The sequence below is a fragment of the Rhinatrema bivittatum genome, chromosome 5 (genome assembly GCF_901001135.1).
Source record: "Rhinatrema bivittatum chromosome 5, aRhiBiv1.1, whole genome shotgun sequence".
Lineage (NCBI taxonomy): Eukaryota > Metazoa > Chordata > Amphibia > Gymnophiona > Rhinatrematidae > Rhinatrema > Rhinatrema bivittatum.
The window spans coordinates 23,504,292-23,528,521 of record NC_042619.1 but is presented as its reverse complement, the minus strand read 5'-3'; the positions used below and the strand labels follow the sequence as shown (position 1 = coordinate 23,528,521).

Sequence of the window (24,230 nt, the reverse complement as noted above, 5' to 3'; positions counted from 1 at the left end):
GGAGAAGCATCAGAATTGGTCCCCATTGAAGGAGATGCACCAGTCTCAACTGCAATGTCCCCAAAGTGACCTCATGGTGAGTGGGGCCAATCCTCCATGGCTCCCAGTGGTTCACTACAGCCTCCAGGACCGCTTAGTGTCCAAATCGGTCCTCATCCAGACCAACAACCAGGTGGCTATGTAATATATCAACAAACAGGGTGGGATCATTCCCTCTGTGCCAGGAGGCGGTTCAGATTTGGTCCTGGGTCCGCTCTCAGCAGATGTCCCTTTGGGCAATCTACCTGGCAGGGACGGGGAATGTAGTGGGGGACCGCCTCAGTCAGGCTTTTCAGCCCCACGAGTGGTCTCTAGATCTAATGTAGCGGACAAGATCTTTTGTCTTTGGGTCACCCCGGACGTAGATCTGTTTGCCTCCCCCGAGAACAAGAAGGTGAAAGCCTTTTACAGCAAAGCAGCCTCAGACGCCTTCACCTGCCACTCCCACTGCTGTTGAAGACACTCCTGAAGCTCCGGTGGGACGAGGGATCCATGATCCTCATAGCCCCGTGTTGGCCGCATCTGGCTTGGTTTACACTCTTGCAGGACCTCTCAATTGAGACCCAATCAATCTGGGTACCTCCTCGACCCTGGTAACACAGGATCAGGGGTAGTTACATCATCCAAACCTCAGAGCGCTGTCTCTGATGGTGTGGATGTTGAGAGGTTAGTTTTGTGGGGTCTCCCTCTGTCTGATGGGGTCTCCCAAGTTTTGGCTTCGCAGAAAAGACTGAGGGGACCCTGTGTGGTATATAATGCATGCCTGAGCATGCTCAGAGAGGCTCAAAGTTCTAGAAACTGAATAAATTTTCCGTGCCAGGCTTCATCGGAAGATGTCACCTGTGTGTGAGGACTGCCATCCTGCCTGTCCTTGGAGTAAAGTAGTATCAGTGACGGCTTCTGATACATCCCAAAGCAAGCTATTACCTATGTTATCCATTCACATCTACTGACTTTTAACCTTTAAAATGAGCAGATGTGAGCTGATAGGCACAGGACAGTTTTATACAAATAGCATAAAAGCCCCTTTTGCACAAAATGATTTATGTTCAGTGATACATTTTTATATATTTTATTTATATGGCATCTTACAAGGGGTTCCTTACAAAATCTTACAGCATCTGCAGCAAGTCTAAGAAGGCAAAACAGTATGGAAAACGATACCATGGGGCTGAGGGAGTGAAGGAAGCAAAGGCAACTGAGGAAATTAAGAAAAGGTTAATTTGAAAAAAGTTAATTCTTTAGGTAGGTGTGGAATGTGTACAATTAGGAGACTCAAACTTCAGAAGGGTGTTACCTTGTTAAAAAGCAATAACTGCTTTCTGATATACCTTGTCAACAAATACCTTATATATTATACAGCTGTACTCAAACTGATACCAGAGATCTTGCAAGTGGGCCAAAAGAGAAACTCCCATTGTGATCATCCAGAAAATCATAATAAGCAAAGACCATGATAGGGAGAGAACAATTCGTAAATGATTTTAAACTCAGGTTTTTTGTATTCGCAACCCTAAACCGTATAGCACACCACATTTAAATTTTAAAATAAGTTTCATTGTTCTGAATAGTCCTAGTTCTGCAGCATGTACAACATCCAGAAGATAGTCAGAAATCTCTACTCCCATTGGAATTCACTAGGTTATCCCCCTGCAGGTACAATATACAGGGGTATGTGAAACCCTGAGGGAAAACCCACATTCTTCCATATGCTCTAGGAGGGTAGCTATACCCTTAGAAGGTGGTAAACCAGATGCTCCAGGAGTTTTACTTAGGCAGGCAGAGATTACTACTACTACTATTCTCAAGCTTTATACAAGAAACCCTTTTTTATCAGTGAGTCTGCAGTACTGTCCAAAATTCTGCTATCATTATAGACTTAGTTTTTGGGTACTTGCCAGGTTCTTATGGCCTGGATTGGCCACTGTTGGAAACAGGATGCTGGGCTTGATGGACCCTTGGTCTGACCCAGTATGGCATTTTCTTATGTTCTTATTAGCATTAGGCATTACTCAATAGCAGGTTTGGTAACATTACCTACTACGGCCTATGTATGGGGAGGTAGGCTTACGTCACAGGCACCCACTGATACACTTCAAAGTGACCTTATGGTATCTAAGTAATTGGGGTTTTGCTGAATATCATACAACCATGACAGCTCATGAAGTGTGTGTGACTTCTCTAGCAAGAGAGATAAGAAAATGCCTTGTCTCACGTGTTTACCTCAGTGTGACTGTACAGCTTTGCAAATACACCACAGAAATCCAGATTTAGCTCTTGTAAATATTCTCACTTGAAACAGAAGAAAAAATAAAACAGCTGGCCTGGCAAAGTTAGTGGTGTGCTAAACCAAATTGATATTGAGGAAGAAACTAATATAAAAATGAAGTCAATAAAAGGGTTGGAGAAATGCCACAGACTTCAGCAGTCTCAAGTAATCTTCCGAGTTCGTATAAAGAAGGCAAGCTCAGTCTCTCCCCTTAAGTCAATACTATTATCTCTTTCCATGTACCAACTGAATGCTTATGGCACACCTGATGCTCACGTTACACACACTATGTAAGGACCTTCAATTTGTTTCCATTAGAATTACAAAGGGTCGTATTTATCAAAAGCCGTGTTCTGTTTTGAGATCAGCAGTAGAATTTTTGATGGCATGCCCAGTACTTTACATGCATGTAAGCTCCAAACTGGACAAATTCAATTGGCCAATAAGGAATTGACATATATGTAAAGCAGCTGCATGGCAAAAGATTTCTGTGTGCATATAAACAGTTATGTGTCTTGATGTGCCACACCATTACTTGAAAATCATTAGATCAAGGCTTGCAGGAATAAGTGTTTATGGTCATACCGTGCTTTTTTTCTATGCTCAGGGTAACATTTATGAAGGATGTTCTCTCTCACCTCAGCCTTGCGAAGACTCTCTCTGGTTTCTTCTATCTTTTGCTCCAGTTCTAGTCTGCTTTGTTCCAATGCTGGGGTGCCTTGACATTCTAGTTCATCAAGTGCCTATCAAAAAGAAAACCCCAAAGCATAAGCTGCTGCTGCCTACTGAAAGGGAAAAACTGATTCAAATATTGCCATCTTCATCACTACAAAGGGACAGTTAGGGACAGCCCACCAAGAATCGCTGGGTTTACAAGCCTAGACATCAGAAGTCTCACAAATGTTGCATGCGAAACAATTCTAGTCTTAATGAATGAATCAAACTAATACATTTGTCAGATATTAAACACAAAGAAACCATGAAAAAAAAAGATTAGTTGTCTTAAAATTGCTAAGTCAAGGAAACATGTGACAGATGAGTTGCTTACCTGTAACAGGTGCTCTCCCAAGACAGCAGGATGTTAGTCCTCGCATGTGGGTGACATCATCAGGATGGAGCCCAATCACGGAACACTTGTCAAAGTTTCTAGAACTTTGACTGGCACACACTGAGCATGCCCAACTTGCCCCTAACTCTGCATCCAGCAGGGGTCCCCCTTCAGTTTCGTTTGTAGTAAAAAGTACGAGCGAAAAATAAAATAAGAAAACGTTAGTGAAACCAATTCCGCGGGGTGGCGGGCGGGTTTCGTGAGGATTAACATCCTGCTGTCCTGGGAGAACACCTGTTACAGGTAAGCAACTCTGCTTTCTCTCAGGACAAGCAGGATGGTGGTAGTCACATGTGGATGAGTAGCAAGCTACAGGATGCCCGAATATAATAGGCCCAAAACACCCAAGAGGCACAACAACTGGGGTGGTTTTGGTTAGGAGGGCAGCCTGAATTTCAGTGGGTCGCTGGAAGGAAGTTGGGTTATTAAACTGGAAACAAATTACGCAGGTCAGACTGGCCGAAGATGGAATCTTGTCTGCCAGTCTTGTCGAGACAATAATGAGCTGCAAAAGTATGAAGAGAACTCCATATTGCAGCTTTGCAGGTGTCAACAAGAGGTACAGAACGGAGGTGTGCTACTGTCGTTGCCATAGCTCTTACTGAATGCGCTCTCACGCGTTCTTGTAGTGGAAGGCCTGCTTGTTGGTAGCAGAAGGAGATACAGTCCGCCAGCCAGGTGGACAGGGTCTGCTTGCCTACTGAAGCTTCCAATTTGTTTTTATTGAAGGAGACAAACAGTTGGGTGGACTTCCTATGGGCTGCAGTGTGGTCCAAATAGGAATCCTAAGGACAATTTTCTCAGTGGAAGGGAGTGGGCAGTGGAGTGTCTCAGGGATCTGTACTGGGACCCTTACTTTTCAATATATTTATAAATGATCTGGAAAGAAATACGACGAGTGAGGTAATCAAATTTGCAGATGATATAAAATTGTTCAGAGTAGTTAAATCACAAGCAGATTGTGATAAATTGCAGGAAGACCTTGTAAGGCTGGAAAATTGGGCATCTACATGGCAGATGAAATTTAATGTGGATAAGTGCAAGGTGATGCATTTAGGGAAAAATAACCCATGCTATAGTTACACAACGTTAGGTTCCATATTAGGTGCTACTACCCAAGAAAGATCTAGGCGTCATAGTGGATGATAACATTGAAATCATCGGTTCAGTGTGCTGCGGCAGTCAAAAAAGCAAACAGAATGTTGGGAATTATTAGAAAGGGAATGGTGAATAAAACGGAAAATATCATAATGCCTCTGTATCGCTCCACGGTGAGACCGCACCTTGAATATTGTGTACAATTCTGGTCGCCGCATTTCAAAAAAGATATAATTGCGATGAAGAAGGTACAGAGAAGGGCTACCAAAATGATAAAGGGAATGGAACAGCTCCCCTATAAGGAAAGACTAAAGAGGTTAGGACTATTCAGCTTGGAGAAGAGATGGCTGAGGGGGGATATGATAGAGGTGTTTAAAATCATGAGAGGTCTAGAACGGGTAGATGTGAATCGTTTTTTTACTCTTTCGGATAATAGAAAGACTAGGGGGCACCCCATGAAGTTAGCATGTGGCACATTTAAAACTAATCTGAGAAAGTTCTTTTTCACTCAACGCACAATTAAACTCTGGAATTTGTTGCCAGAGGATGTGGTTAGTGCAGTTAGTATAGCTGTGTTTAAAAAAGGATTGGATAAGTTCTTGGAGGAGAAGTCCATTACCTGCTATTAATTAGACTTAGAAAACAGCCACTGCTATTACTAGCATCAGTAGCATGGAATAGACTTAGTTTTGGGGTACTTGCCAGGTTCTTATGGCCTGGATTGGCCACTGTTGAAAACAGGATGCTGGGCTTGATGGACCCTTGGTCTGACCCAATATGGCATGTTCTTATGTTCTTAATAGAAAGCAAGAGCACTTTTATAGTCCAAGGAATGCAGAACCCGCTCACCTGGTTGTGATTGAGGCTTTGGAAAAAGGTAGAAGTATTATTGATTGATTTAAGTGGAAATCTGACACTACTTTTGGTAAGAATTTAGGGTGTGTGCGGAGTACCACACGATCTTGAAGGAAACTGGTATACGGTGGGTATGTTACCAGTGCCTGTAGTTCACCGATTCTGCGAGCCGATATTATAGCAACTAGAAAAATCACTTTCCAAGTGAGGTGTCGAAGCTCGCAGGAATGCAGGGGCTCGAATGGAGGTTGCATAAGTCATGCTAGAACATTAAGTTCCCACATTGGAACTGGAGGACGCAATGGAGGCTTCAGCTGTAGTAATCCTCTCAAAGCGCCCAACCAGGGGTTGCATTAAGATTGGGGCATCTTCTTTACCTTTGTGGTAAGCTGAAATGGTGCTGATATGTACACGGATGGAGGAAGCTTGCAGGCCAGCTTCCGAGAGATACCAGAGGTAGTCCAGGAACTTTGGAATGGGGCAGGAAAAAGGATCTATTTCCTTAGTGGTGAACCATATGGAGAATCTTTTCCATTTGGAACATTACGATCTCCTAGTAGAAGGCTTTCGTGAAGCTACGAGGACCTGGGACACACTGTCACAGAGGTTGAGAGATTGCAGGATCAACCTTTCAATGACAGGGCATGAAGGTTTGGATGACGCAACAGCCCATTGTTCTGCGTTATCAGTGTTGGATCTGTGCCCAGGCGAATTGGTTGCTGGACTGAGAGGTCGCAGAGGTTGGGGAACCAAACCTGACGTGGCCAGTGAGGGGCTATGAAGATCATTGCACCTTGTCCTGCATTAACTTCATGAGAGTCTTGCTGATGAGAGGAAGTGGAGGATAGGCATAGAGGAGACCCGTTGACCACGAGTGGGCGAAAGCATCTCGTGGTGGTGTGTGGTGGCTGCGGTGAAGAGAGCAGAAATTGTCTACTTTGCAGTTGTGAACTGATGCAAAGAGGTCTATGTGTGGGTCGCCCCACTGGTGAAAAATTTTGTTTGCTACAGTGGGGTCCAGTGACCATTCATGGGGATGAAAGGTCCAGCTGAGATTGTCCATTATCACATTGTCCATGCCTGCCAGGTATGTCGCTCTAAGTAGCATGGAGTGGGAGAGAGCCCAGGCCCAGATCTGTGCCACCTCCTAGCATAGAAGGAAGGAGCCCATGCCCCCTTGCTTGTTGAGGTACCACATCGCTACCTGGTTATCTGTTTGAATTAAGATTACCTTGTTGGAGAGGCAATCCCGAAAGGCAAATAGGGCATATCGAATTGCCTGAAGCTCCAGGAAATTTATCTGGGGCTTTGCTTCCTGTTTGGACCAGGTTCCCTGGGTTTGGAGGTTGCCGACAAGGGCTCCCCAACCCAGATTGGATGCATCTATGGTTAGAGTAATTTGAGGTTCTGGAGAGTGGAAGGGCAGTCCTGTCTGAAGATTGGACTCTCTTGTCCACCATGCTAGTGAGAGACTAAGCTGGCTGGTGACGTGGACAATGTGGGACATGGGTTGATTTGACTGGGACCACTGGGACTTTAAAGTCCACTGTATTATCCTCTTGGCTAGTTGAGCCATTGGGGTGACATGAACCGTAGACGCCATGTGACCCAAGAGGGTTAGCAGATGATGAGCTGTGATTGTGTGATGACTCTGCACTGCTTTGGCCAAGGTTGATCATTAGCGTGCTCGGTTGTTTGGGAGGAACGCTTTGGCCTGGATAGTGTTTAGATCTGCTCCTATGAACGAAAGGGTGCGTGAAAGAGACAGATGAGATTTTGGGTAATTGATTAGAAATCCTAAGGATTGTAGTAGGCTGATGGTGAAATGGAGGGAGTGGAGCACTTCCTGCCGGGATGGGACTCTGATGAGCTAATCGTCTAGATATGGATAAACGTGAACATCGTTCTATCGGAGATGAGCTGTGATGACTGCGAGGCATTTCGTAAATACCCGAGGTGCTGACGCTAGTCCGAATGGTAGCACCCGGTACTGGTAATGATTGTGGCCTACTGCAAATCTGAGATATTTCTGATGAGGAGGGCATATGGCAATGTGTGCATAAGCCTCCTGGAGATCTAAGAGAGCAGAGCCAATCTCCCTGTTGTAGGAGAGGAAGCATGGTGCCCAGGGTTACCATTCTGAACTTTTCTCGGCAGAGATGCTTGTTTAGGGCACGTAGGTCTAGAATAGGATGAATGCCTCCTGATTTTTTTGGTATTAGAAAATACCGAGTGTGGAACCCCTGACCCCACTGCAGTCGAGGCACTGGTTCCACAGCGTTGGAGTGCAGAAGAGTGAAGAGCTCTGTCTCGAGAAGCGGAGAGTGATTGATTGAAGCTACCGCAGGACAAGGAGGAGTGTTCGGTGATGGGGTGAGAAAGTTTAGATGGTAACCTTGGTTGACCACAGACAGGACTCATTGGTCCGTAGTAATTGTGCGCCATATGTTGTGGAAAAGGCTCAAGCGGCCTCCTACAGGAATGGTTGTGGATATTGGAGGTTGGCTTCTGCTCTGTAGAAAGGAGTCAAAACCCTGATGCCGGACCAGACTGCAGGGCTGGTTGGGCTTTTGGAGCCCTGGTTTGTCGAGGCTGGCATCTCTGGGAAGGTTTAGTCTGCCGAGCACAGAACGGAGGAGGAAAGTACCGACGTGGTTTATAGGAAAAGTTTCTAAGATCACGTCTAAAAGACCACTTGGTTGTAGCTGGGAATTCCGAGGGCAGAGAGGAGAGCTGGCGCAAGGTGTCATGATGGTCTTAATTGTGTAACTGTCTCCTGAATTTTGTCACCAAACAAATTGTCCCCAGTACATGGAAGGTCTGATAGCCTCTCTTGGACCTCCAGGCGTAGGTCAGATGATTTGAGCCATGCCCAATGCCTGGCGCTTATACCTGCTGCCGATACTGTTAAGGCAGTGTCAAAAACGTCATATGCTGCCCCCTCTTCATGCTTTCCAGCATAGAGTCCTTTCTGAAGGATGGAGTTAAGGCCTTCTTGATACTCATCGGGTAGGCTTTCAGAGAATTCCTGGACTTTTTTCCAAAGATTCCTGGAGTATTGAGTCATATAGATCTGATAAGCTGCTATCCATGCCATCAGCATGGAGCCATGGAAGACTTTGTCCAAAGGCATCCAAAGATTTTTGTTCTTTAGCTGGAGGAGCAGAAGTATGAGGTCCAGATCTTTTGAACTTTTTTCTGAGCAGGTTCAACAACAAGATTGGTGGGGGAGTTGGCTTTTTTGAAACCCCAGAGCTGACTGGACTAAGTAGATGGCATCAGTTTTTCTATTTACTGGTGGAACTGTGCCTGGGTGTTCCCAGTTGCATTGAAGCAGATCAAGGAGCACCTCATGAATTGGAACTGCCATAACTTATTTAGGGGCATCGACAAATTGTAACACCTCTAGCATTTTGTGCCTGGCATCCTCCTCCATTTGTAACTTAAAAGGGATGGTTTCAGACATCTCCTTTATGATGAAGTTAGGAAATGTAAGATCTTCAGGAGGGGAGCAGCGGTGTTCTTCTGGGGGTGAAAGCTCTGACAGGATTTCATCCGAGTCTTGAGTGTTGGAAGAATCATCACCCCAGGGATCATAAGGTGCATCTCCAGCACCTTGAGGGCTTTTAGATGGAGGTATTGGTCCAAATCCGGCCGGATCTGGAGGTGGCACCGATTGGAAGAATGGAGGCACCGATGGAGGCGGTGAAGGCATCGGTGCTTTTGATGGACGTCGGGGTGGCAAGAGCCCCGATGGTCCTGAAACAGGCTCTGGCATCGGTAAATTCCGTTCCTCATCCGAGGATAACTGAATCGGTATCTGTGTCAGTGGTCTCGGGGGTGCCAATGGCATGGCAGGAAGCGTGCCGATGGCAAAGCACTGATCAGGACATCAAGACAGTCAAGCAGCGGAGCCAGCATGGTAGGAATCTGATCGGGTGTCGGCGCAGACTGGAGCCCTCGAAGTGCTTGGAGAACTGCCTCTTGGACTATCCTGTCCAATTCCGCCCTGGAAGCTAGCATCGGTGGCACAGCTAATGGGAGTGGAGGCTCAGAAGGCATTGCCGGAGGGTCCACTTGTATCAGTGGAGTCTCGGCTCCCAGCACCGGTGGGGAATGCCTTGATGTCCCAGGTCCAGAAGGGGATGGGGCCCCTTTTCCCCGGGACTTTTTCATTGGTGGTTCTGTCGATGCCGACGAACGGACAGAGTATGGTGAAGGAAGGTCATCGATGACTCGATGTCGCTGAGACTTCGATGGAGACTGAGTCATTGAGGACTTGCGACATGGTGTTGCTTTAGCTGGAGTAGATGGAGATACTCGCTTAAAGAGAAGCTCCTTCTTTTCCAAGCGGGCCCTGAGGCATTTTGGCGTCATTTGGGCACAGTTAGTGCACTGTTGGACGTCGTGAGCGGGTCCTAAACATAAAACTTACATGTCGTGAGGGTCCGTAACAGACATCGTCCTTGGGCACTCGGGGCATTTCCGGAACCCAGTTGCCATAGTTTTAGAAAAAAATATGGGCAACGCGCGGTCGGTGGCCATTGGGCACCGATGAAAACACCGCCAAGAACCAACCACGAGGGACGAGGTAAACCTACCAGCGTCAACTGGTATTGGCGGTTGATGGGGGACCCCGGGATGGGGTAAAAGTTTTAACTTTTTAGTTAGTTTCCATGAGGAAAAATTGTGAGAAATTCTCACAGAGCTCCAAGATCCGCGAGGCTACTGCTGCACGGAAAAAAAAAGAGACTGAAGGGGGACTCCTGCTGGATGCAGGGTTAGGGGCATGCTGGGCATGCTTAGTGTGTCAGTCAAAGTTCTAGAAACTTTGACAAAAGTGTTCCATGATTGGGCTTCATCCTGATGATGTCACCCACATGTGAGGACTACCATCCTGCTTGCCCTGGGAGAACAGCTTTATTCTGCCTTCTAAAGATTCTTAAAGAAAAGGTCTCAAAAGATGTTATTAGTCGTTCTGTACAGTAAATACTGTCAGAGTGCCTGATGATTTGTCCATCTGTTTAATTGTTTATCTGTGCATGTGCAGGAACTTACATGGCAAAGTTACCTGCATAAGTTTAAAAATGCAGATGGACAAAAGGTTAAGTTGGAGGAGCCAGAACAGGACAGTGATGCTGGCAGGGTTCCCCAGGCCTTGCCAGTAGAAGATCAGGAAGAGATGCTCGAGGCTCTATTAGCGAGGCTGCCCAGGTCTTGCCAGTTGAAGTCAACTACTGACCCCCACTCCTCTTCCTTCCCATCTACTCTCTTCCTGATGGGACCAGGGGTGCTGAAGATAGGAGAAAGTTGTATTTTGGGCACACACAGGGCCAGGAGGACAAAGAGCACTTCATCAGAAGATGGGGGAAGTTCAGGAGGAGAGATTAAGAGAAGGAAGAAAGATAGGAGGGGAGAAAGAGAAAACAGAGTGGGGAAGGGGTGAGTGATGGAGAACAGGAAAGTGGGGGTAGTGGACAGGGTGAGGGAAGAGGGCTGTACTGGCATGGGAACTAAAAGTAAATAGATAGATCTGCATGGTGGTAGATTCAGGGAAGAAATTCATCATCATGTATTCATGCCACCCTTGCCCCTCCCCCGCCAAGCAAATTATTGCAGGGGATGGAGTACATTGTGACTGCATTTTCACCTTGGTGAGTAAGTGGTGGAGGTAAAGAATGCCTTTGGAAATTTGCACTCAGTACCATTTTGTTGAAAGGGCTTCCCAACTGATGGTAATTTGATCAATATGTTGATGCAGTAGAGAAGTACTGTTACTGTATGTCATGAAGCATTCACAGCCATAATCAGAGATTCATACATGCCTGCTTTACTATGGTGCTGTGTGACATCAACTGAAATGACTCAATCTCTTCCTTTCTTCTGTAAGGAAACTCATTTTTTCCCGATTTTATTATTTTCCTACATGCTTCCCATTTCTGATCCCTATATTGCTTACTCTCTTCAACCTTTCCAACTATTCAGAGAATTTCCTCTGTTTGCTCCTCAATTCCGTTCTCTACCAGTCTGCATGCTTTACTCAAATTTACCACATTCTGGCCATCTGCATCCTCCTTTTCTTCCTCTCGCCTCACTTCATGTTTCTGAATCTATTTTTAATCCAAACCCACTACCCTCTGCCTTGGATTCTATTCTTGTTCGCTATTAAAAACATCACCTTTCCTTCCTTTAATTCTGTATAGCCTCACTTCCTCCTTTTTCTCTTCAATGTTTCTGACTTCAATACTGGATTCTTACTGTAGTGCTAAGTACTACACCATCTCATTACTGCCATTCCTCTATAACATTCTCATACTAGTGGTTTCTCTATCAGTGCTATCAACCGCTATCAGATGATCCCACTCTAAAGAAAAATGGTCTCCCCTTCACTTATTCGATAATCATACACTTATCTCTTGCTCTTTTCATTATGGTCTTGGCTGCGTTTAAAATTTGGACAATCAATTCTCCTATGTTGTCTTCATGTGGTGCTTCCGATTCTGTTCATGCCTGATTGTCTTATCTTGTAGTTAATTTCATGGTTTTAATTAATAACTTTCTATTTCATATCCTTTTGTTGTGGATTTTCTGAAGGGTGTGGTCCTTGGACTTTTGCTTTAGTCCGCTGGGTTCCCAATCTAAGGTCCACCAGAAGGGATGCAAGAAAGTTTTTAGCTGGGGAGAAAGAGCAGGCTACTGCTACTTATGATTAGTTGAGTTGCTGCCTCAGGCCAGGAGAGTGAGAATGGGGCCTATTGCTGCCCCTTAAAATTCACCCCACATTGCTGCAGACCAGGAGGAGAAGTGACAGAGAGGTACTATTTGCATCCATTAGGAGCCTCGAACCACACTGCTACATGCCCACTGGAGGCAGAGAAGAGAGGAACTGATTTCATCCCTTGAGAGGCATAAATCCCACTGCTGCACTTTGTGAGGAAGTGGAGAAGAAAGAGGCTTATTGCGGCTGTCAGAACTGAGAAAGTAGGGAGATGACAGGGAGAAGCATCTTCTGCTACTGGCCTGAGAGAGAGAGAGGACAGCTGCACTAAAAAAGTGAATAGAATGACAGAGGAAGAAGGAAATGGGACTGGAGTTAACAATATGAGAGGAAAGAGAGGGAGACAGGAATCAATGACTGACTTGGTAACTGGGAATAAAAGTAGAGAGCAGCTATCAGGGGAGAGAGGAACCCAGGAATCATACTAAAGGTAGAGGACAGAGGGATCAAGAGGGCAGGAGAGATGACCACCATGATCCAGGAGGGAAGAAGGGAGATGACTATCAGAGATCAAAGAAAAGGAAGAGAAAACGGCCAGGAGAGCAGAATTGCTTACCTCTAACAGGTGTTATCCAAGGACAGCAGGATGTTAGTCCTCACACATGGGTGACATTATCAGATGGAGCCTGGCACTGAAAACCTTTGTCAAAGTTTCTAGAAACACACACTGATTATGCCCAGCATGCCACCGTCCACCCAGGGTCCCTCTTCAGTCTTATAACATAGAATTTACAAAAAATTAAACAAACCGAAGGAAACCCAACTCAGCAGGGTGGCAGGTCGATTTCGTTAGGACTAATATCCTGCTGTCCTTGGAGAACAGCAGTTACAAGTAAGCAACTCTGCTTTCTCCAAGGACAAGCAGGTTGGTAGTCCACATACATGGGTGAATATGTAGCTACAGGCTGCTCCCAACATAGGCAGCATTTAACAGGTGCAAACATGAACTAGAGCTGCGAGAACATGAGGAACAAGTCTGTGCCCAAAGAAAGGGCCCAAGGTAGGAAGAGTTGGATTTTCATGGCTGAAATAGATTACAGAGGACCGACTTACCGAAATGACTGTCACCTCGTCCATCTTTGTCCAGACAATGAGGCGCAAATGTGTGGCACGAACTCCAGGTCGCTGTCCTGCATATCTCATGAATAGGGACGGCACCCAAGTGAGCCACCGAAACAGACATGGACCGAACGGAATGAGCCTTGACTTGACCTTCAAGCTGCAGGCCCGCTTGAACGTAGCAAAAGGAAATACAGTACGCTAGCCAATGGGATAAGGTCTGCTTAGACACTGACACCCAACCTGTTTCTGTTGAAGCAGACAGAGTTGAGTGGACTGGTGGTGAGGTGCTGTTCGTTCCAGGTAAAAGGCCATGGCCCTTTTACAATCCAGAGTGCACAGGGCATGCTTAGCCTGGTGAGCGTGCGGTCTTGGAAAAAATGTAAGCAACACAATGGATTGATTGAGATGGAATTTCGTGACCACCTATGGGAGGAACTTCGGGCATGTACGCAAGACCACCTTATCATGAAAAAACTTTGTATAAGGTGGATACGACACCAAAGCCTGCGCGCCGAGGTGATCGCCACCAGGAAGATGACCTTCCAGGATAGGTACTTCAGATCGCAAGATCCTAGAAGCTTAAAATGGAGCCCTCATGAGATGGGCCAAGACCACATTGAGGTCCCAAGAGACCGCTGGGGGCCTGTTGGAGGCTTAAGCTGCAACATGCCGCATGAACCGCCCTACAAGTGAATGAGCGAAAATGGAAGCGCCATCCATCCCCTGATGATTATTACCCAAATGGCACTGAGGTGAACTCTCACCGAAGTGGTTTTCAAGCCAGCCTCGGAGAGGTGCAACAGGTAGTCTAAAAGCTTTGGTGTGGAACATGAGAATGGGTCCAAACCATGACCTGCACACCAAACCAAGAACCTCTTCCACTTGAGATTTAAGATCTCCTTGTGGAAGGCTTCCTGGACTAAGAGAACCCGAGACATGCAGTCTAAAAGGCCCAGGGTCTGCATGATCACCCGGTCAACATCCATGCCATGAGAGACAAGGCTTAGAGGTTGGGGTGGAGTAGCTTGCTTCGGTCCTGTGTGATTAGGTCTGGAGCAGTCCCCAGCCAGATTGGAGGGCATGAAGCCAGTTCCCACAGAAGTGGGAACCAAATCTGGTGTGGCCAAAAAGGCACAATCAGGATTATGGTGCCTTGGTCCAGGTTGGAGCTTTTGAAGTGTCTGAGACCAGTGGTAGGGGAGGATAAGCATACAGGAGGCCGGTACTCCAGTGATGCGAAAAGGCATCGGTAACCGATCCTCTGTCCGTTCAGACCAGGAAGCAGAACCTATCCACTTTTTTGTTCTCCGGGGGAAGCAAACAGGTCTATGTCCGGGGTCCCCCACAGGCGGAAGATGCTGTCCGCGACCTCCTATTTCAGGGACCATTTGTGGGGTTGGAAGGTCCGACTCGAGTCCGCCAGGATGTTGTCTGTCCCCGGGAGGTACATAGCTTGGAAAAAGATGCCTCTCATGAGAGCCCAGGACCAAATATGCACTGCATCTTGGCAGAGGAGGAATGATCCCGTCCCCCCTTCTTTGTTCAAATACCACATCGCCACTTGATAGTCTGTTTCCTAGACTTTTCTCAATGCTCACCTCGGTCCTTCCCCGGGACCTACTCCCAGATGCTGACGATGGATCCAATTATTTTAGCGAACAGCTTTTCCATTTTGTTTAGATGCACCCGACGGCCCTTAGGTGTTATGGACTTTGATGAAATGGGGAATTACCTGGAGGAAGAACTAAAAGGCTGGGAGAACGAGAGAGAAGTGGATCAACAGTGGACCAATCTAAAAGGAGCAATTACCAAGGCAACTAATCTATATGTTAGAAAAGTGAAGAAAAGCAAAAGAAAAATGAAACTTATCTGGTTCTCAAAGGAGGTGGCTGACAAAATAAAGGCTAAAAGAACAGCATTCAAGAAATATAAAAGATCCCAAAGGGAGGAGCACAAAGAAGAATATCTGGTAGAACTGAGGGAGACGAAGAAATGAATCAAGACGGCAAAAAGTCAAGCGGAAGAGAGGATTGCCAAGGCTTAATTCTGTAGTCTATCAGAGATTATCCTACAAGGGAGTATGTCACAGATGAAAACATTGCTACTTAGTGCTGTTCACAAGTTTGCAAAACGACAACTCTGAGTACTAGGCAATTCATATTCAAAATCTCTATTAAGGGCCCTGAAAGAGCACATTTTTGAAACTTTTTAACTTTACATCTCCTTATTTATTTATAAACATTTTTATACCGACATTCGTGGGAACATCATGCTGGTTTACAAATAACTAAGACAGATTGGAAAGTACAATGAACAGGGAAAGGGGAAAGAGGAGCAGGCTCTAAGAGAAGAGAAGGAGGCGGCAGCAGGGAAAAAAGAGTTAGTAAGAAACAGATAGGAAAAGTACCATTGTGAGGTGCAGGCGGTGAATAACCTTAATATATGAACAAAGTAAAACCATGGGATATGTACAATAACCACCAAGGGATATGTACAATAATAATAATTTTTATTGGCTGGCTATAAAGGCATGTTCCTCTTACCCGTTTACTGTGGATGATGTTTTTGTGCTCTCGTGCTACACGTGTGGCCCATTTCCGAGCCTCCTTATTTAGGCTGTGCTCCTCTGTAGACCCAGTTTCAGATTCTAGTTGGCGACTCTGCAATGCAAATGGAAACCAAAACCATGAAGACAAAGCGTCCTTCCAAGATCTTCCAAGTATAGTTGGCTCATGTACTCCCTTCCTCTTTCCCAACTTCTATATTTACATTATGCACTGAGACGAAAACACGGATACTCTGAGGGCATTCCAAATATTTAAGAAAATACCACCTATTTAAGCCATTTTCTATTTACTGTCTTTTAAATTTTCATTTAAAAATGTGTTTTATGTATACAATATAGACAGAAACCAAATTTAAAGTCGCAGGGTTCCTGTTTTTATGAAATGTATTCCCGTTTTGATCAGTCTATGGCTTAGAAAATGTGAAGATCACAGCTGCCATACAGCAGCAGAATACACAATTCCTGAATTCCTACCAACTCCAAACACACAAAATCTGATCTCTTCACTGCAAAGGTTTAATAAGAACAGTATGACACATTTTAGTAAAATGACGACTCTTAAGAAGCATCTAAATACATCACATTTGTCATGTACTTTTGAATTATACACTTCTCATAAAAACTTCCAGATCCAAACACTGCTTGACCCCAGAAATGATTTACAGAAATGACTTCACTGGACTTTGTCAAATGTGCTGACACTTTGTTAATGGATTATTTTTTCAGCTCAGACACTGCATTATGTAGTAATCACTAACAATGGGTCACATTCACGACTATGCAGTAAATGCATTCCCTTTAATTACCGTGTACTTATACTCCTGACCTGGTTTGATACCCAACATTCACTTGTGATGCACTCTCATGCCTAATTTGGCTGGGTATTTCACATTAAGAGGGAAAATGTGTGTGTACAGGTTGGGCTACCTATGGAATGACAGAGAAAGCTGTAGAAAACCCACATTTTCAGAGGCAGAGAACACACTATTCTTAAGATTTTCATAAGCAAGATCATCTCCTCTACTTTGGATTGCAATTTGTTTTACTTTGAATTATAAACCCCTTCAGAATTCAGGCACCATTTTGCACTGGTAAGAAAGTTAAGCAAAGTCTGTGCTGCACATTATAATTGCAAGTGACTATCAGAAGATGATGCTAAATCATGAGCTATGGTAGAAAGCAGAGTTGCTTACCTGTAAGAGGTGTTCTCCCAGGACAGCAGGATGTTAGTCCTCACATATGGGTGACATCATCAGATGGAGCCCTGTCACGGAACACTTTTGTCAAAGTTTCAGAACTTTGGCCCACTGAGCATGCCCAGCACGCCACTAACCCTGTAGCCACTAGGGGTCCCCCATCAGTCACATCTGTAGCAAAAGTACGAGCGAAAAATAAAATAAAACGGTAACGAACCAAACTCCGCAGGGTGGCGGGCGGGCTTCGTGAGGACAAACATCCTGCTGTCCTGGGAGAACACCTGTTACAGGTAAGCAACTCTGCTTTCTCCCAGCACAAGCAGGATGGTAGTCCTCACATATGGGTGAATAGCAAGCTACAGGCTGAGTCATACGAATGAGGCCAGGCAGCACACAACATGTGCAACAGGCACAACAACTGGGGTACTGTTGGCAAGGATGAGGCAGCCTGAAATTCACAGTGGGTCGAGGTAGGACGAGTTGGGTTGCTACACTGGGAACAAATTCCTTAGGACAGACTGGCCAAAGACAGAATCCTGTCGCCCAGCCTTGTCTAGACAGTAGTGAGCTGTGAAGGTGTGGAGAGAGCTCCATGTCACAGCACTGCAGATGTTGGCAATCTGTACTGAACAGTAGTGTGCTATTAATGTTGCCATTGCTCCGGAGTCTGCCTTCACTCGTCCCTGCAGTGGAAGGCCTGCTTGCTGGTAGCAGAATGCAATGCAGTCTGCTAACCAGTTTGATAGTGTTTGCTTGCCCACCGCATCCCCAAGTCTGTTTTTATCAAAAGATACAAAGTTGGGTGGACTTCCTGTAGGCTGTAGTGCGGTCTAAGTAAAATGCAAGAGCACGCTTACAGTCCAAGGTGTACAGAGCTCGCTCACCCGGGTGAACATGAGGCCTTTGAAAGAAAGTGGGCAAGGCTATGGACTAATTTAAATGGAAATCAGTTACCATCTTAGGAAGGAATTTAGGTTGAGTGCGAAGAACCACCCGGTCATGGAGGAACCTTGCGTAGGGTGAGTAGGTCACAAGGGCCTGTAACTCACTAACCCTGTGAGCAGACGTGATGGCTACTAGGAAAAGTACTTTCCATGTAAGGTACCTGAGTTCGCAGGAGTGCAAGGGCTCAAAAGGAGTGTGCATGAGCCGTGCAAGTATGACATTGAGGTCCCATGCCATGACTGGTGGCTGCAGAGGAGAAGCTGTAATAACCCTCTCATGAAGTGACTCACCAGGGGTTGAGCCGTTATTGGGGCATCCCCTATTCCTTGATGGTAAGCAGAAATGGCACAAAGGTACACTCTGATAGATGACGTCTGGAGGCCAGATTCCGAGAGGTGCCAGTAGTTGGCCAGCGGAGGCTCTTTTCTGATGGCGGATACAGCTGACAAGGTTGGACAGTGTAATCGTGTGGTTGTTGGGTAAAAATGCTCCTATAAAGGAGAGAAGATGAGACTGTGTCAACTGGGATTTGGAGTAATTGATTAGAAATCTCCATGAGTTCAGAAGCCTCATGGTGAGACCGAGAGAGTCAAGGGCTCCTTGTTTGGACTGGCTTTTTATGAGCCAGTCGTCCAGGTATGAAAAAACGTATATGCCTCTGCTGTGTAACTGTGCAGCCACGACTGCCAGGCACTTCGTAAAGACTTGAGGCACCAAGGCTAGGCCGAATGGCAGTACCTTGTATTGATAGTGTCTGTGACCCACCACAAATCGCAGATATTTGCGATGAGGAGGGAAGATCGCAATATGGGCATATGCGTCTTGAAGGTCCAGAGAGCAGAGCCAATCCCCTTGTTGAAGTAGAGGAAGCATAGTGCCCAGGGATACCATTCTGAACTGTTCCTTGCGAAGAAATGTATTCACGGCATGGAGATCCACAATAGGCCGGAGGCCACCAGTCTTTTTTGGAATTAGGAAATATCTGGAGTAGAACTCTTTTTTCCTTGCTGAGTCGGTGTAACCGGTTCCACGGCTCTGACTGACAGAAGGGTTGAGAGCTCTGATTCGAGTTTTCCTGTGTAGTCATCCCAGCTCCAGGATGGATTGGGTGGGATGTCCAGGAGTATTTTTGAAAAGTTTAGACGGTAACCGAGGGCCACGATGGACAATACCCACAGGTCTGTGGTAATTGGATGACAATTTGTTGCAAAGTAGCAAAGGCGGCCCCCACTGGAATATGGCTGCTGCTCTCTGGAAAAGAGTCAAAATCCAGCCGCAGGGCCAGCTTATGGAGCTGGCTGTGATCTAGATGTCCTGTCAGACAAATCTGATTGCCTTTTTCGATTGGGTGACTAGGGAAGTAAATAGAGGAAGAGCGCTCGATGTCATCTACTGGGATTTCAGCAAAGCTTTTGATACAGTCCCGCACAGGAGGCTTGTGAATAAAATGAGAAGCTTGGGAATGGGTGCCAAGATGGTGGCCTGGATTGCAAACTGGTTGACGGACAGAAGACCATGTGTGACAGTAAATGGAACTTACTCTGACGAGAGAGTGGTGTTAAGCGGAGTGCTGCAAGGATCGGTGTTGGGACCGGTCCTGTTCAATATCTTTGTGAGCGACATTGCAGACGGGATAAAAGATAAGGTTTGTCTTTTTGCGGATGATACTAAGATCTGCAACAGAGTGGACACGCCGGAAGGAGTGGAGAGAATGAGACGTGACTTAAGGAAGCTGGAAGAGTGGTCGAAGATATGGCAGCTGAGATTCAATGCCAAGAAGTGCAGAGTCATGCATATGGGGAGTGGAAATCCGAAAGAATTGTATTTGATGGGAGGTGAAGGACTGATGTGCACGGAGCAGGAGAGAGAGACCTTGGGGAGATAGTGTAACAATCTGAAGTTGGTGAAACAATGTGATAAAGCGATAGCTAAAGCCAGAAGAATGCTGGGCTGCATAGAGAGAGGAATATCTAGTAAGAGAAAGAAAGTGATGATCCCCTTGTACAGGGCCTTGGTGAGGCCCCACCTGGAGTACTGTGATCAGTTCTGGAGACCATATCTCCAAAGGGACAGAGACAGGATGGAGGCGGGCCAGAGAAGGGCAACCAAAAAGGTGGATGTTCTTCATAAAATGACTTATGAGGAGAGATTAAAGAACTTAAATATGAACACCCTGGAGGAGAGGAGGAATAGAGGAGATATGATACAGACTTTCGGATATCTGAAAGGTTTTAATGATTCATGGTCAACATCAAACCTTTTACAATCGAAAAAAATCAATAGAACTAGGGGTCACAATTTGAAGCTCCAGGGAGTAAGAGTCAGAACCAATGTCAGGAAGTATTTCTTCACGGAGAGGGTGGTGGATGCCTAGAATGTCCTTCTGGAGGAAGTGGTGAAGACTATAACTGTGAAAGATTTCAAAGCGTGTGGATCCATACAGGCTAGAGGATGGGAATGAAGAGTAGAGCCATGGGGGTGGCTTGCTGGAATGTTTACTACCTGGTGATTACTACCCTTACTCAAAAATATCCCTTGCATGGTTAATGCAACCCCAACATTGCTCTCTGCTTCAACAGCAAAGGGAAATGTGGAAGAGAGGATTTGCATTCAGATAACAACCAAAAAGGACCAAACTACACAATCTGGGTAAATAAATAAACGTGGGGGTAGCTTGCTTATTACGGCAGTTACTACCCTAAACCAATTCAGCCTGATACATCACTCAAATGCATACACAGCGTTGCTCTCTGCTTCTACAGCAGGGGGTAATATGGAAAAGAGGATTTGCATTCAGATAACAACCAACAAGGACTAAACTTCATAATCTGGGTAAACAAATAAGCGTGGGGGTAGCTTACTTATTACGGCGGTTACTACCCTAAACCAATTAAGCCTGATACATCACTTTGAATACATATACAGTGCTGCTCTCTGCTTCTATGGCAGGGGGAAAAAAAAAGTAGAAGACAGGATTTACATTCAGGCAACAACCAACAAGAACTGAACTTCACAATCTGGGTAAACAATCGTGGGGGTAGCTGCTTATTACGGCGGTTATACCCTAAACCAATTAAGCTTGATACATCACTTTGAAACCATATACAGCATTGCTATCTGCTTCAATGGTAGGGGGAAGTGAGGAAAACATGATTTGCATTCAGACATCATCCAACAAGGCATCGATCTGTGCAGTCTGGATGAACAAGCATCGAGGTAGCTTGCTTGATGCGGTGGTTACAACCTTTAAACATAAGCCTTATGCTCACCTTTGATGCAACTCCAACATTACTCTCTGCATCAATGACAGGAGATGGCAGGAAATTTGAATCAAACAGTTACCAACAAGAGCCCTGAAGTTGGTGGTTGGTGAAACAGATAAGTATGGGAAAATAAGAGTCTAAGCTTGCTGGGCAGACTGGATGGGCCGATTGGTCTTTTTCTGCCGTCATTTCTATGTCTCCTCTGAGGTGCCCGAGTTGGTCGTGCACAGGATGCAGGAGGGTAATATCTGCATGGCCTGTTGAATTGTTTCCTGGGTTTCCTACATGGTACCCTGCAGGTTACGGAGGGAACATCTGGGGAAACAGTTGACAACTGGTGCAGGGTCTCATGATGGTCCTTTAATCGGGCCACTGCGTCCTGGATCTTATCCCTGAATAGGTTGTCTCCTGTACAGGGTAGATCTGCCAGTTTGTCCTGCACTTTCGGGCGTAGGTCTGAGGCCTTAAAGCCAGGCCCAGCGTCTAGCACTGATGCCCGCTGCCGAGACTCTGGATGCTGTTTCAAAAGAATCGTAAACAGCTCTGACTTCATGTTTGCCTGCTTCCATTCCTTTTTGCAGGATGGAGGACAAAGTCTCCTGTTGTTGAGGCAACGTCTCCGCAAACTCCTGGATTTGTTTCCAGAGATTTCTGGTATATTGGGTCATGTATAATTGATATGCTGCAATTCGCGATATCAACATAGACCTCTGGAAAACTCTTCATCCCTACGCATCCAATGCCTTCTGTTCCTTACCAGGAGGAACAGAGGAATGTGGATGTGATCATTTAGCCTTTTTCTGAGCTGATTCCACAACTACCAAGTGGTGGGGCAGCTGACATTTTTGAAAACCTGGGGCTTGTTGTACCAGGTAGGTAGCATCTGTCTTTCTATTGACTGAAGAAACTGTACCTGGATGTTCCCACAGGCGGTGCATGAGGTCTAAAGACTTCATGCACCAGAATTACCATTATTTCTTTTGAAGCATCTACGAATTGTAAGATTTCCAACATCTTATGGCAAGCGTCTTCCTCTGTAACTAGTGAAAATGGTATAGTCTCAGACATCTCTAACAAAACTGGCAAAGGAGAGATCTTCTGGAGGAGATCTTCACCTTTCTTCTGGTGGTGAAGACTCTGAGAGCAAGTCCTCAGAAGTTCGTGAAGAATCATCTGAGGATGCATTGTCCCATGGATTATAGGGACTTTCCCCTTCTCTCTGTGGATCTCCCGAAGGAGGAAGTATGCCAAAGCCGAGAGGGGGGTAGGCATCGATGGATGCAGTACGGCATCGATGGAATCTGTGCGGGCATTGGGGCAGATGAGGTGCGCTTGGGTACCAGTAGCCCCGATGGCCCTGGCATGGGCTCCGGCATAGACGGTTCCCGTGGAGGGACATGGCCGGGAATTTATCCTTCCTCCTCCGAGGAACCAGTATTGGAATCTGGACCTGTGGAGGCCTCGATGGACGACTCGATGCCAGAGTGTCCGGTGGCAGAGGAGTCGGTAAGGCACCAATGAACGTACGGAGGCGCTCGAGGAGCGGTGCAAACTTCAAGGGAGCGGGTTCAGGGACTGGAATGGGGGTTGGCGCCGGCGACGACTGGAAGCCTTGTAAGGCTTTCAGCACTGCCTCTTGGACCATGCAATTTAATTCCTCCCGGGAAGCCAGCATGAGTGGCACGGCTACTGGGGTAGAAGGCAGGCTAAGTGTCACCGGAGCTTCCATGGGGGCCCATGGAGGCTGTGTCCAGCACTGGTATTGGTGGGAAACGCCTAGGGGTCCTGGGTCCAGAGGAGGATGGGGGCTTCTCTCCCCGGGCCCTCTTCGCAGGCGACTCGATGGAAGTAGATGCCGCTGTGGTATCGGTGGAAGCACCAGTTGGGGATGCCTGTCTGTGCCGATGTTTCCCTCGTTGCTCGGTCCGGTCTTTCCCCAGCACAGAGGATGATGCCAATGTCCTCGATGGAGTCTGTGACGGACGGTCACCCTGTCCACAATATTCCTGGAGAATCGTCTCCGAGGTCGATGGCGCTTGAACTGGGGTCGATGGAGTAGTGCGCTTTGAAGCAAACAAATGCTCCATTTTGTCCAGGTGAGCGCGATGGCCTTTGGGGATCACAACTAGGTCATCGACGGACTTCGTGCGAGGGGCCTAAGCACAAAACACAGACTTCATGCGGGTCCATTATGGACATGGTCCTTGGACACGCGGGGCATTTTCTAAACCAAGTTGCCATGTCAAAAATTGGCAGGCGCACGGTCAGTGACAGTTGGGCACTGAAGCGGTAAGCCGCCGGGAACCGACCGCAAGTACCGGAAAACACACTTGCCGAGCGCCTTAGGGAATGGAGTGCGATGGGGGACCCTGGTGAGGGATTTTTAAGAAGATAAACTTCAAATATTCCATAAGGAAAGTTGAGATATCTCACAGAGCTCCTAAACCGCGAGGCAACAGCTGCACAGAAAAAAAAGAGACTGAAGGGGGACCCCTGGTGACTACAGGGTTAGTGGCATGCTGGGCATGCTCAGTGTGCCAGTCAAAGTTCTAGAAACTTTGACAAAAGTGTTCCGTGACAGAGCTCCATCTGATGTCGTAACCCATATGTGAGGGCTAGGATCTTGCTTGTCCTGGGAGAAAGTGAATTGTTCCACATATAATGAAGGGGCAATATAATAAAACCTGCAGTAAAATCAAAGTTAGATTTTAGCGCTGGTTTTATTTTAACACAGGTTTTAAATAATGCAGTCCCCAATGGATGCAGAAAGCTAATGACATACAAATACATCAGGAGGAAAAAAAGTGCTAAACTGAAAAGGCCTTCCTTTTTTTTTTTGGACTCATGGCCTATTTGCATGCTACCCTGCGCTAATAAACCCCCCCCCCCCCCCCCGCCGAGTTCTCTGATCTTTCCAGTGAGCCCAGTGTTGCTTGCCGGAATGAGTGGGTCTGCATGGCAAGTCTTCCCTCCCTCCCCACCAGCATGCCGTGGAATTCTGAAAGGGGATTGGGTCATTTCGCAGATGTGTGTCAGTGAAAGGACAGCCCT

The 24,230-nt window shown here is 46.3% G+C and overlaps 1 protein-coding gene across 2 annotated transcripts in view; it reads right to left on the bottom strand.

Moving 5' to 3' along the window:
- FCHSD2 (FCH and double SH3 domains 2) overlaps nucleotides 1-24,230 on the bottom strand; it is a 537,915-nt gene that overhangs the window by 99,392 nt on the left and 414,293 nt on the right. For both annotated transcript variants that reach the window (XM_029602137.1, XM_029602138.1), the window contains exons 11-12: nucleotides 15,753-15,869; nucleotides 2,947-3,051 (exon numbers count right to left, since the gene is read on the bottom strand). In XM_029602137.1, the coding sequence (XP_029457997.1) occupies nucleotides 2,947-3,051; nucleotides 15,753-15,869 (222 nt within the window). The remainder of the gene's footprint in view (nucleotides 1-2,946; nucleotides 3,052-15,752; nucleotides 15,870-24,230) is intronic.